At 38.7% G+C, this 14,520-nt stretch overlaps 1 protein-coding gene across 9 annotated transcripts in view; it reads right to left on the minus strand.

Annotated features, from left to right (window-relative positions):
• The window catches only part of Cep350 (centrosomal protein 350), a 193,547-nt gene that overhangs the window by 135,280 nt on the left and 43,747 nt on the right, over positions 1–14,520 (minus strand). For all 9 annotated transcript variants that reach the window (XM_045161454.1, XM_045161431.1, XM_045161439.1 and 6 more), the window contains exons 6-7: positions 10,420–11,042; positions 40–153 (exon numbers count right to left, since the gene is read on the minus strand). In XM_045161454.1, coding sequence (XP_045017389.1) covers positions 40–153; positions 10,420–11,042 — 737 coding nt within the window. The remainder of the gene's footprint in view (positions 1–39; positions 154–10,419; positions 11,043–14,520) is intronic.

Raw genomic sequence — 14,520 nt, forward strand, 5'->3', positions numbered from 1 at the left:
CATAGTAAAATATTCATGACAGAAAAGCTCCACTCTCACCTGCAAAGTGAAGTGCTAAGTCTCGGTACAGTTCTCTACTCATGCTTTGAAACTCCGTCTCTTGCCACACTCTGCCATCAGGTGTTCGAATCTTTGTCTCTGAAGGGTTGAAGCCTAATACCAACAACAGAACATACTAATCAAAGACTCAGTTTTTGTTTGTTATTTTTATGGAAGATATAAGTAAAAACTAACATAAAATTCGCTCTTGCTTTTATTTTAAGGTGGGGGGGGCAAGTTTCAAGGTAAGGTCTCATTCTACCCGGGCTGACCTAGAGCTCACTTTGTTCTCCTAGGCTGACTTTGTACTCACAGTGATCCTCATACTTCTGCCTCCCGAGTCCTGGGATGAAAGGTATACAACACCATACCTGGCAAAATTCATTCTTAAGTGTACAATTCAGTGGGTTTTTTTTTTTTAAACTTAGTCAAAGTTGTACAACTATCACGATTATCTAATTTTTCATCCCTCTGAAAAGCAACCCTGTATCGATTGAGTCACTTCTCACTTATCTTGTCCAGCCCTGACAACCACTAATCTACTTTCCTCATGGACTTGCCTATTCTAGATATTTCATATAAATAGAATCATATTACATGTACCCTATATCATGCCTGGTTTATTTCATTTAGTATGTTTATAAGCTTCAGTCATCATGTACCAGAACTTTTCAATGCCAATTTCACTGTATTTCTTTTTGGCTATTATGAATAATGCTGCTTTGAACATTCATGTATAAATTTTGTATGGAAATCCTTTCTGTTCCCTTAGGTAATATATGTAGGAATCAACTGCTGGGACATGGTAACTCTGTGTGACTTTTTGAGAACTGCTCAACTATTTTCTAAACCCATTTTGCATTCCCATAAGCAATGTATAACCATCCTAATTTCTCTACATATTTGTCAACACTTTTCTAAAAACATTTTTATTTGTTTGAGAGAGAGAGAGAGAGAGAGAGAGAGAGAGAGGGATAGAGATATAGCTTAGTGGTTAAGGTATTTGCCTGCAAACCAAAGGACCCAGGTTCGATTCCCCAGGACTCACGTAAGCCAGATGCACAAGGTAATACATACATCTGGAGTTTGTTTGCAGCAGCTGAAGACCCCAGCATGCACGTTCTCTCCCTGCCTCTCAGTCTGTCTCTCTCGCTCAAATAAAAATAAATTAAAAAAAAAAAGAAAGAGACAGACACAGAAAGAGAATAAATATGGACATGTCTACTGTAACTGCAAAGGAACTCCAGATGTATGCACAGTTTTGGATGCCTGGCTTCACATGGGTACTGGTCAAGCAAACACAGGCTGTCAGGTTTTATAGGCAAGTACCTTTAACTGCTGAGCCATCTCTCTAGCCCTATCAACACACTGCCTTTTTTTTTACATTAATACAAGCAACAATTTATTGTTGTTTTATTTGCATTTCTCTAATAATTAGTGTTATTAAGCAACTTCATAAGCTGTTAGAAAACTACACAATTAACTATCACATAATACATTGATAAATACCATTTGGAAAAACTAAGCTTCAGTTCTGGGTGTTGGGGTGCACTCCTTTAATCCCAGCACTCGGGAAGCAGAGGTAGGAGGATCATGATGAGTTCAAGGCCACCCAAGACTACATAGTGAATTTCAGGTCAGCCTGGGCTAGAGTAAGACCCTACCTCAAAAAGCAAACAAAAATAAATAAAATAAGTAAGCTTCAATGACATAAAACAACATCCATTCATTCAAAATGACTAGAAATTAAATAATACAAGAATATCAACCCTAAGGGGTAAATATGCTCAAACTATATTATATGTAAATATGAAAATGTGAGCAAAAAAAACTTATTTTGTATGTTCACTTAGTATATACTAATGAAAAAGGTCAACCATAGATTATGGGTTTCAGAGACAAACTAGCTTTTCCTTTTGTTTTTCTGGTTTTTCGAGGTAGGGTCTCACTCAAGCCCTAGCTGACCTGGAATTCAATATGTAATCTCAGGGTGACCACGAACTCATGGCAATCCTCCTACCTCTGCCTCTCAAGTGCTAGGATTAAAGGCGTGCACCACCACGCCCAGCTCAAACTACTTTTTTTTTTAAATGATATGTGTGTGTCTTGGGGGGATGGGGAATGCATGCATGCCATGGTGCATGTGTGGAGGTTAGAGAACAACCTCAGAGATGTTTTTAAATATTTTATTAATTATTAACTTATTTGAGAGAGAAAGGGATACAGAAATGGAAAGGTAGAGAGAGAGAGAATGAATGGGCATGCCAGGCCCTTCAGCCACTGCAAACAAACTCTAGATGTGTGCGCTCCCTTGTGCATCTGGTTTACGTGGGTTTGGGGGAGTCAAACTTGGGTCCTTTGGCTTTGCAGGCAAGCGCCTTAACTGCTAAGCCATCTCTCCAGCCCCAAACTAACTTTTCAAGATGAACACAGAACTCTAACTGCAGGGTTAATTAAAGTTAGTTAGTTAAAGGTGTACACCTTTAATCCCAGCACTCGGGAGACTGAGGTAGGAGGATCACTGTGAGTTCAAGGACAGCCTGGGTTATATAGCAAGTTCCAGGTCAGGCTAGGCTAGAGTGAGACTGCCTCAAAAAAAAAAAAAAAAAAAAAAAACAAGACCATCCTGGGCAATAGATTTTTACCTGTTTTTCTTGTCTTTATAATTTTTTTTTGTTTTTTGTTTTTCAAGGTAGGGTCTCACTCTGGTCCAGGTTGACCTGGAATTAACTCTGTAGTCTCAGGGTGGCCTTGAACTAGGTGATTCTCCTACCTCTGCCTCCCGAGTGCTGGGATTAAAGGCGTGCACCACCACGCCCGGCTATAATTTTTTTAATTTATGCTCTTTATTTGAGACAGAGTGAAAAAGAAAGAGGCATATAGAGAATGGGCACACCAGGGCCTTCAGCCACTGTAAACAAACTCCAAACACATGTGCCACCTTGTGCATCTGGTTTATGTGGGTACTGGGGAATTGAACCAAGGTCCTTAGGCTTTGCAGGCAAGTGCCTTAACTGTTGAGCCATTTCTCAAGCCCCCATTTTTCTTGTCTTTAAAGATCAATATAAGTTACTATCATCTACTTGTTTTTGCTGTTGGCTAACCAAATGAATAAGCTGCCAATCATGTACACAAAATGTGTCCAAAATGTAGCCGGGCATGGTGGCACACACCTTTAATCCCAACACTCAGGAGGCAGAGGTAGGAGGACTGCCATGAGTTCGAGGCCACCCTGAGACTACATAGTGAATTCTAGGTCAGCCTGGGCTAGAGTGAGACCCTACCTCGAAACCTCCCCCCCCCCGAAAAAAGAAAACAAATGTGTCCAAGTGTGAAAAATGTCTTTAAAACATACATGGTTCATTTCCCAAGGAACATTACACATAAACTCTTTCTTACAAATTCTACAAATTAGTACACTGATTTTTTCATTTCAATTTATCACTACTACTTAGGAAATACAATTGAAATGTGAATGTTACTTTTTCTAAATTAAAAAAAAAAATGATAGGCTTAGTGGGTGCCCAGGCTGGCCTATATATAATTTGCAACCTTCCTACCTCAGCCTCCCAAGTGCTGGGAATACAGACATGTACCACTATGACAAGCTTTACCAAAAAATTGACAAACAGTAGAACTAAATCAGTGTAAACAATGGACTTGAGTCAAAAATTAGTACAGGCACTTTACAGGTATTAAGTTAGAAATACAAATTGAATATCTGACCCAAAATCACTGTGACTAGGGCTGGAGAGATGGCTTAGCAGTTAAGCACTTGCCTGTGAAGCCTAAGGACCCCAGTTCGAGGCTCGATTCCCCAGGACCCAAGTTAGCCAGATGCACAAGGAGGCGCACACGTCTGGAGTTCGCTTGCAGTGGCTGGAAGCCCTGGCGCACCCATTCTCTCTCTCTCTCTCTCTCCCTCTTTCTCTGTCTGTCACTCTCAAATAAATAAATAATAAACAAAATCACTGTGACTAGAGAGTTTCAGATTTGAATTTTTCATGCTTTTTTTTTTTTGAGGTAAGCCCAACAGATATGCAAGAAAACAAGAGAGAGAGAAGAGACAGAACTGGTACACCAGGGCTTCTAGCCACTGCAATTGAACTCCAGATCCATGTGCCACCTTGGGCACATGTGCGACCTTGCATACTTGTGACACCTTGTGCATCTGGCTTACATGGGATCTGGAGAATTGAACATGGGTCCTTAGCCTTTGCAGGCAAGTAATAACTGCTAAGCCATCTCTCCAGCCCCTTTCAAATTTTGGAATATAGAAATGTACATAAATTATTATCTCAGAGAGCAAGAATCCAAGTCTAAACATGAAATGTACTCATGTTTCATACACTCTTATACATAGCTGAGTGCAATTTTATACAATATTTTTAATAATTTTGTGCATAAAAAAAAGTTTGTATATATTAAACCACCAAAAAATAAAGGTGTCAACCACTGTTTCAGCCACCCTTGTGGACAATTTACAATTGTTTGGCATCACCACTACTCTGGACTACATTTTAGGCTACCATTAAGCAATTATTTTCCTATACTGATTCCCATCTAAGTATCTAACAGTAAACAATGTTACATTCTACTAATACCATAAAAAAAAGTGTTCAGGGTGCCTAAACAGCAAAGAAGTGTCACCAGAATTCCTAAGTCAGCAGCTTTAAACAACGGGAACCACAAGCTGACAGCTTTCAGAACAACTAAGGTGCTGTGTTTGGCTGAAAAGTTACTGTACAGTGCAGTGAGGGGAGAAGCTTTTGCTTATTGTGGCAAGTGGATGCTTACACATGCCTGAGGCACTGACACACCCAGCAGTTATTCTGTCCATGGCATCCTTAGTTCCTGTGGTGGACGTCTCATCAGCTACAGCTAGAGTCTGGAACAGTAACACCAAAACAGGGATGTTTCACCAGCATTATAGATTTTTATCAGCAATGACCTTGACAAACTGATCAGTGCATTTCTGTGGCTTGGTAATCAGCAGATGCTTTCTCATCATAAATCTTTAAAAGAATTAATACTATGTCTTTTCTTCAATTTCTGCAACCAGCGTTTTCAATATGGAGTTTCTCTTTGGAAATGACTATTCTCATAAGGTTATTCTCATGAGAGTAGGTAGTGGGGAGAAAGTAAGAAGTGTACTTTGGTGTGAGCCTCATATTGGACCATACTGGGGAGCGTGCCATCAGCGTGCCTGGACTTTTTTTTTTCATTTGTGAACAATTCCCCTACCTGTACATGTACAGTAAAGGTAAATTAGGGCTGAAGGAGACTGGAAGGGTCTTGTTTTCCCCTTGAACACTCTGAAGAAACCACGTTATGCACCTACACTTTAACTGTGACCTGCCACATGAGATGAGGTGTGGAATTTGCCATTATGGCGTCATATCAGTGGTGACAATATTTCTGATATGGGGACATTTTGGATTCTACTTTTTTTTTTGTCTTCCTCTCTTTAGGAAAACTTTAGCTCTATAGAAACCTGTAGACTATATTTATACTTGCATCTTCAAATTCTTGTATGGTACATTAAAGATTTTAATACCTACATATGTTTCTCTTTGTCCTCAAATCCTTAATTCTATTTCTTTGTTCAGTTTTTTTCTGCTGGTTTAATTTATTAAAAGAATTAAACTTTACTATGCACTTCCATCTATGACCAAGTTATGCTCTTTACCTTTGTTGGCACAAAGAAAAAGAAATGCAAACAGTTAAGAATGAGAGAAAGAATCACATTGGTCTCAGAATCAGCACCGTGCTGTTTGTGTTCAGAACATATTTCCCTTGAGAGAATTTCACTGTCTAGTCCAGGCTGAAACCTAACTTACAATCTTCCTGCCTTAGCCTCTTGTTTTTGAAGAAAACCAAAACTGTGAACATACACAAGGCTCTGGGTCTGATCCCCAGCAAGTACAGGAAGGAGAGGGGGGAGGCAAAGCAGCAAAGAAAGAATAAAGGATCAGTCAAGGTGAAAAATGGGCTCAGCATGCTAAAAACTGTATAAAAGGAAGTAAATACAAATTCTTTGTACATGCATGAACTATTTGTGGGAAGTTATAGAAATTAACACAAGTAACCTCCAGAAAAGGAACCAGAACGTTGGAGCACTTGAGTGGAAAAGCTTTTCCAAGTATACACTTTTCCTCTTTGAAAATCAATGAAATAAAACTATGTGTTCAATTATTATATATTCAAACAAATGAAATTAAAATGTACTTTGTAGTATAGTCCCTTCAGATTATATTGTCAATACATTGACACAAAAACTGTACTTCAATATTTGAAAAAAATCCACTAGGCAGGATATTAAAAACCATGTTCTGGGCTGGAGAAATGGCTTAGTGGTTAAGTGCTTGCCTGTGAAGCCCAAGGACCCCAATTTGAGGCTAGATTCCCCAGGACCCACGTTAGCCAGATGCACAAAGGGATGCATGCATCTGGAGTTCATTTGCAGTGGCTAGAGCCCCTGGCGCGCCCATTCTCTCTATATATCTGCCTCTTTCTCTCTCTCACTCTCAAACAAACAAACAAACAAAAAAAAAAAGTGTTCTGCCGGGGGGTGTGGTGGCACACGCCTTTAATCCCTTTTACTTGGAGGCAAAAGTAGGAGGATGGCCATGAGTTTTGAGGCCAGCCTGAGACTATGCAGTGAATTCCAGGTCAGCCTCGTCTACAGTAAGAACCTACCTCAAAAAATAAATAAATAAATGGGGAAAAAAATAAAACAACCATCAGAAATGTCCTGTAGCCATTCCTTTTACAAATGACTGTTGATCATCTGCTATGTGTTCGACCCTATGCTGGAGGCTGCAGAATATCTAAAAGTTGCAGCCTCTCAAAGAGAAGAATATAGTTGGAGGGATGCTATATAGAGACCAAAGGTCAAGGGACAGTTCAAGGTAAGATGTCATAGCACTCAGTATCCCCATGAATTCAAGGCCACCCTGAGACTACATAGTGAATTCCAGGTCAGCTTGGGCTATAGTGAGACCCTACCTCAAAAACCCAAAAAAACAAACAAATGTTCTATGATGATTTCTTAAATGTCTATTACATTTCACTAACTGATCCATCCTAAAAATATATTTGTAAACTCTTTTAACACAAAAGCTAGCATTTAAAAAAAAAAATTGGAAAAAGAAATGTAGAAAACCCAACCACCAGCCTCAAAAGTAAGTTATATTTAAGATTTTCACTTTTAGGATTCTTAACTTTAAAAAAAAAACTTTTTTTTTTAATTTTTTTTATTTATTTATTTGAGAGCAACAGACACAGAGAGAAAGACAGATAGAGGAAGAGAGAGAATGGGCGCGCCAGGGCTTCCAGCCACTGCAAACGAACTCCAGATGCGTGCGCCCCCTTGTGCATCTGGCTAACGTGGGACCTGGGGAACCGAGCCTCGAACCGGGGTCCTTAGGCTTCACAGGCAAGCGCTTAACCACTAAGCCATCTCTCCAGCCCTAAGAAAAAACTTTTTAAAAATATTTATTTATTTTTTTGTTTGTTAAAGAAAGACAGACAGGGAGAGAAAATGAGAATGAATGGCACACCAGGGTCTCCAGCCACTGCAAATGAACTCTAGACCATATGCCAGTTTGTGCATCTGATTTACATAGAAATAGTATGAAATGGACAGAAGATATGAAAGAGGTTTACTAGTAACACAGCAGACCAATTATAGACAGCAAAGCAATTCTTAAGTTTTCTATGAACCTGGTCATGGGTACCTTTGATTGGGTAGGACAAAATGCAAAGAACCTACCTTTTATCTAATTTACTGTGAGTATCATAACAAAACACAGTAAGTAACATAAAATGAAGCTGATACTACTAAAAGTGTTCCAGAAAAAAAGAAAGTGATTAAAAATGTCTTAGGACTATAAAAAGCTGAAAAATTTATCAAGGAAAAATTTAATTTTGTCAAAAAAAAAAACCCACAAAACTGACTCATTTACATGGATGGTCTGTGAAAAGTAACTTATGGAACATACAAGTAAAAAAAAAAAAAAATCACTTAAAATCACCATATATATAAACTTGAAGTCTGGGGGGGAGATAGTTCAGTGGATAAGTACTTGCTATCCTATCCTGAGTGTGGAACCCACATAAAAAGTCAAATGCTGTAGCGCAATTATCTGTAATCCCCGCAAAAAGGGAGAGGAGATAAGCAAACTCCCTGAGATGGCAGGCCAACGAGCCTGGTGAGTAACCAGAGATCCCACCTCAAACAAGCAGAAGGTGAGGACTGACATGTGAAATTGTCCTCTGACTTCCACACACATGCCATGGCACAGACATAGCTGCACTCACATAAACATGTGCACACATATATACACACACATTATATGCAAACCCCAAAAAGAACATGAAGAAATTAGCTCTGAAAGACATTTCCTCAATGAAAATTTATAAATGATGAAATAAATCTGATAGAAATATTTTCTTAAAATAGGAAAAAAGTTTAGGAAGTATTTTAGAAAACAGGAAAAAATTTCCATCAAAACCCAAAGGTTGGGCTGGAGAAATGGCTTAGCAGTTAAGGCACTTGCCTATGAAGCCTAAGGACCCAGGTTCGACTCCCCAGACCCCACATAAACCAGATGCACAAAGTGATGCATCCACACAAGGTGGCACATACGCAAAAGGAAGCACTCTCTCATAAGTAAAAAATAATATTTAAAAAACCCTCAAAGGTTGGGGTTGGGGAGATGGCTTGGGGTAATAGTGCTTATCAAAGGAAGAAGGGGTGAAAGGCCTGAGACTGACTGAGTTCAATTCCCCAGGACCCTCATAAATCGCTGGTCATGGCCATGCATGGCTGTAACCCAATCCTGAGGGAAGCATTAACCAGAGAATCACTGGAGCTCGTGAGAAGCAAAACGAACAAAATAAAAACCAGTAACTCTGCATCAAGAGAGAGAGTAGAGAGCCAGGCATGGTGGCACACACCTTTAATCCTAGCACTCAGGAGGCAGGAGGATTGCCATGAGTTCAAGGCCACCCTGAGAATACAGAATGAATGTGAGGTCAGCCTGGGCTAAAGCAAGACCTTGCCTCAAAAACCTAAACAAAAGAGAGAGAGACAGGGCAGGGGGGATTCTGTCTCAAGAAGTATGTGGATGAGCAACACAGGACATCTGACACCCTCCTCTATGTACCTACGAGTGCAAGTACTGACACACACCACCACCACCACAGGCACAAACACCCCCCCCACACACACACAAAGCCTCAAAGAGGTTAAAACAAAATCAAGGGGGGGGGGGACAGAATCAAGGGACTGGAGAGGTGGCTCAATAAATAAAGTGCATGCCATACAACTCTTGAGTACCTGAGTTCAGATACTCGGACACCATGTAAAAAAAGCCTGAAGCTGAGGTAGACTTCTGTAATTCCCATGCACCTAAAGTGGGAAGGGAGGTGAAAACAGTTTCCCTAAAGCTCATAATAAACAAGAAACTCTGCCTCAGATGAGGTGGACAAGCAAAGATGGACCCAAAAGTTTTCCTCTGACCTCTGCCAATGTACTGTCACAAATACACATACACACACACACATACACACACATAAAGTATTTTTTTAAATTCTAATTCAGACTTAGTATCAGTAAAATCTCTAGAATTTGCATTTTTGTATAGGTATATATATATGTAGTGTATTTGCATACAGTGTCTTACTTGATTTCTCTCCACCTGTGTTTTGAAACAGTGTCTCTCACTGGATTCAGAGCTATTAATTCAGCTAGACAATCTAGTCAGCCTGCTCAGGAGTCTTTCTGTAGCACTGGGATTACAGGTGTGAGCCACCACACCTGGTATTTTACATAGGCACTGGAGACCCCTGTGCTTGCTGTGACAACTAAATCATTTCCACAGCTTCTAGAATTTGCAACTTTAACATGTTTCTTTGAAAAAATGCTTATTCACTAACTTGGGAACTGCCATGTTTAAAGATGTCTCACTATTCCAACACATCCTATCCTAGGAAAAAGATAATCCACAACACAGGAAAAAAGAATTCACCAAAAGAGGGAGAAAAGAAAAATTAATAGGTGAGGAAAATGATCAAAGTTTTTAGGACTGGGAAGATGGCTCAGCAGTGTAGGCATTTGCTTATAAAGCCTAAAGGCCTGGGTTTGATTCCCCAGTATCCACATAAAGCCAGGCAAACAGAGTGGTATATGCATCTGGAGTTAATTTGGAGTGGCAGGAGGTCCTGGCGTGCCCCTTTCTCTCTCTCTTTCTCTCTCCTTGCAAATAAATAAACATATTTTTAATAGATAAAACAATGTATATACATGTATGAAACTGTCAAAAATTATTAATTTTTAAAAATAAAGATGGAAAAATACAAAGACTGGTTACAAACCTTTATACATTGGAGCAGGTGGTGCTGTTGCCACTTTCCTGACTTTTGCTGTCACTGAATTATCAACATTAACAACCATTACTGGATGGTCAATATGACCCAGATTCTGGCCTCGGCCATTTATTTCTTCTGAGTGTTCCCACTGTTTCCTAATACGTTCCTTGAGTTTTTCCAGTTTGACATCGTGTTGTCTCCGCTTTAAAATATCTAATCTTTGGGAATTACAAGAACTGGTAGAGGATGGGGACGAGTCAGCTAGCCGAAACACTTTTGAATCAACATCCTGGCCCTTGTTATTTACAGAAGGTTTTGAATTGCTCTCGTTTCCTTTTGTTCTATTCTGCATTTCTTCCTCAGTCCTCGTGGGAGCTCCCACTTTAATTAAAAATTCTGAACTGTGCAATGCATCAATTGCTGGTCGATCATTTATAAACCTAACAACTGTATCATTGACAACAGATGACTGAGAACTCTCAAAATCACAGCAATGTGTGCTTTGTTCTTCTCGATTGCATCCCATCCAGTCTCCGTGCTCAGTCTTTTCTTCATTAACATCTACACAATATGCATGCTTTGACTCCAGATGACTGGGACTTAAACTGAAAGATGTACCATGGATCTCCCTAGAATAAAACAAAAGAAGCTGTGTTATTATACTTAATAACCAAAAAACTTTGTAGACTTGAAAAATGCTGATATAAATTTTATTTATTTATGTATGTATGTATGTATGTATGTATGTATGTATGTATTTATTTGAGAGAAAGAAGAGGCAGATAGAGAATGAGTGCATCAGAGCCTTCAGCCACTACAAAGTAACTCCACACACATGCACCATCTTGTTCATCTGGCTAATGTGGGTCCTGGGGAATTGAACCTGATCCTTTGGCATTGCAGGCAAGTGCTAAGCCATCTCCCCAACCCAATGCTGATATTTTTAAGTGTTCTTACCAGAACATGTACATGTCTATAATCCCAAGGTAACTGATGCAAGAGGATCATAAGTTTAAAGCCAATCTTGGTCACATACTGTGGCACACAGATGAGAGTGCAAGAGGGAAGGGGAGGGAAAGAGGAAAGGAAGGAGAAAGAAAGGAGAGAGAAAACAAATGAAAGCCAACAAAGGAAATAACTAAATACACTATTACTAATATTAAGACTCAATTCCGAGCCAGACATGGTGGCGCACGCCTTTAATCCCAGCAGAGGTAGGAGGATCACCATGAATTCAAGGCCACCCTGAGACTACATAGTTAATTCCAGGTCAGCCTGGACTAGAGTGGGACCTTGCCTTGAAAAACCAAAAATAAAAAAAGACTCAGTTCTGGGCTGGAGAGATGGCTTAGTGGCTAAGGTGCTTGCCTGCAAAGCCTAAGGACCCATGTTCGACTCTCCAGATCCCATGTAAGCTAGACACACAAAGGTGAGGCACAAGGTCGCACATGCCCACTAGGTAGCACAGCATCTGGAGTTCAATTGTAGTCGCTGAGGCCCTGGGGTGCCAATTCATTCTCCTTCTCTCAAAAATAAAAAATAAGTGCTGAAGGGATAGCTTAGCACTTAAGGCATTTGCCTGCAAAGCCAAACGACCCAGGTTCGACCCAGGGTGCATGTGTCTGGAGTTTGTTTGCAGTGGCTGGAGGCCCTGACATGCCCATTCTCTCTCCCTCTTTCTCTGTCAAATAAATAAACAAGCAAATGAAAAATAAATAAATAAAAATATTTTTAAAATAAAAACAAAAACATTGAGCCAGGCATGGTGCAATCACAGCACTCAGCAGGTTGAGTCATAGGATTATGAGTTCAAGGCCAACTTGGGCTACCTAGTAAGACTGTTTCTCAAAAAATTCAAAAGAAAGGGGGAGGGGAGGGGAGGGAAGGGGCAGAGGGATGGGAAGAAAAAAGAAGGGAGAGATGATAATGACTAAATGCCCTCCTATCAAGACAAATACACCGAATAAAAATCTGCATAGTATAAAATAAAAAATACACCAAGTGCAGGCTGGGAAGATGTTTCAATGATTAAAGGCCCTTGCATGCAAAGCCTGTCAGTTAAGGTTCTATTCACAGCACCCACATAAAGCCAGACACATAGAACGACATTCATTTACAGCAACAAGAGACTCTGGCACACCCATACATATACACATATATATACAAACAAATAAATAAAAATTTTTAAAACTACATAAAGTATGTGTAAACAGCTTTCCTTAAGACTTCCAGAAAAAAAAAAAGATTATAACCTCACTTTGGGTATTTATTATCTGTTACCAAACTGTATAATTTATATTTCCTCTACAATATCTTAAGTACCAAAAATATAGTTTTCACATACTAGCATTTTATATATATAATTTCTACATAATGTATGAACTTAACAAATGTATTAGGAACAGAAATAAAGTAAAGGTACAATAAACATTTTCTTCTAAATAAGCATGGTTAGTTAAGTTAAGCCTCTCTTAAACCAATAAATCAAAACACCATGTAAAAGCATATTTAGAAATAGACTAACAGGAGCCAAAGTACATATAAAGTCCACAGTCTCTATTCATAAAAGCACCAAACAAAAGTCTTCCTTCAGTCAACTTTAATTTACACACTATTCTGAGAAAGTTTTTTTTTAATTAGTTTATTAAAAGAGAGGTTAAAGACAAGTAAGACTCAGCTGTACTAGGACACAAACAGGATACCATACACAACAAATATAAAACATGTATAACAACAGTCTGGACCTGTAAGGTCTGAAGTAGTAGCTACTAGACCCATGTGGCTACTGAGTAAATGGCATATGGCTAGTCTAAATTGTGAGGTATTGAAATTTGAGCTACATACAAAGTCTTAAAAGATTTAAGTCAATAAATAAATCTTTAAAAAAAAGGCTTAAGACATGTAAAACATTTTGTGGTGTGACTACTAAAAATACTTAAATTACATTAATAGCACTGTTGTATAGCCTGATATAGACCATTACACATTAATTCATAAAACCCTAAATACTACAACATTCTTAAAGCCATGATTCTATTACAATTTAGCATGATAATGATGTCTGTTGTGGGCATATGACATATGCTTAGGAAATAGTCTTTCATCATATTTTCACTGAATCTAGGACCCTAAAACCTTTAAGACTAATTGGAATGACTATTATTAAACAAAATGGGGCTGAGAACTGAGTCTTGTGGCTGCCATCAGAGACCAAGACTAAATACAATTCTGTTCACTATATTTGTAAGAATGCAACAATGCATAGTCAAAATCACTTGGGTCTATAATTGGCACACGAAGAGAATAAAATAAAATATACAATGATAAATTATGTATTATCTTTCAATGTCAAAAAGGGAAAGAAAAGTGATACAAAAGAATTCCACACAGGGCTAGAGAGATGGCTTAGCTGTTAAGCGCTTGCCTGTGAAGCCGAAGGACCCCAGTTTGAGGCTCAATTCCCCAGGACCCACATTATCCAGATGCACAAGGGGGCGCACGCATCTAGAGTTCGGTTTGCAGTGGCTGGAGGCCCTGGCGCACACATTCTCTCTGTTTCTATCTGCCTCTTTCTCTCTCTGTCTGTCGCTCTCAAATAAATAAATTTTTAAAAAAATTTTTTTTAAACTTTTTAAAAAATTAAAAAAAAGAATTCCATACAGTCTTTCACTCATTAAGCACTTACTGAAAAGGTATTCAAATACAATTATTTGAACTATCTACAAATTTTAAATTTTTCATAATAAAATATTAGGGAAAATATTATTATTTATTTACTACATGCCAAGCACTAGGTTAATACTTTGAGAAGACAAGATTTATGCTCTTTTATATATAAAGAGTAAATCAAAAGATAATATGTTGTGAAGATGCTATAATAAAAATTGCATAGTATTATAGGGGCACAGATTAACCTGGCTGGGGAAATAAGGTGGTACAGTATTATGACTTGAATATGAAATGTCCCCCATAGGTTCGTACCTCTTAAGTTGCTTCTTGTCAAATATTTGGACACAGCCACAAGCAAAGTAACTAATAGAGAAAATTGCTATGATAAAACTGACTATGCCATTCATAAGCCTTTTAAACTGGTTTGCAAGAGGAACA

This window comes from Jaculus jaculus, chromosome 1 (assembly GCF_020740685.1).
Source record: "Jaculus jaculus isolate mJacJac1 chromosome 1, mJacJac1.mat.Y.cur, whole genome shotgun sequence".
NCBI classification, from domain to species: Eukaryota; Metazoa; Chordata; class Mammalia; order Rodentia; family Dipodidae; genus Jaculus; species Jaculus jaculus.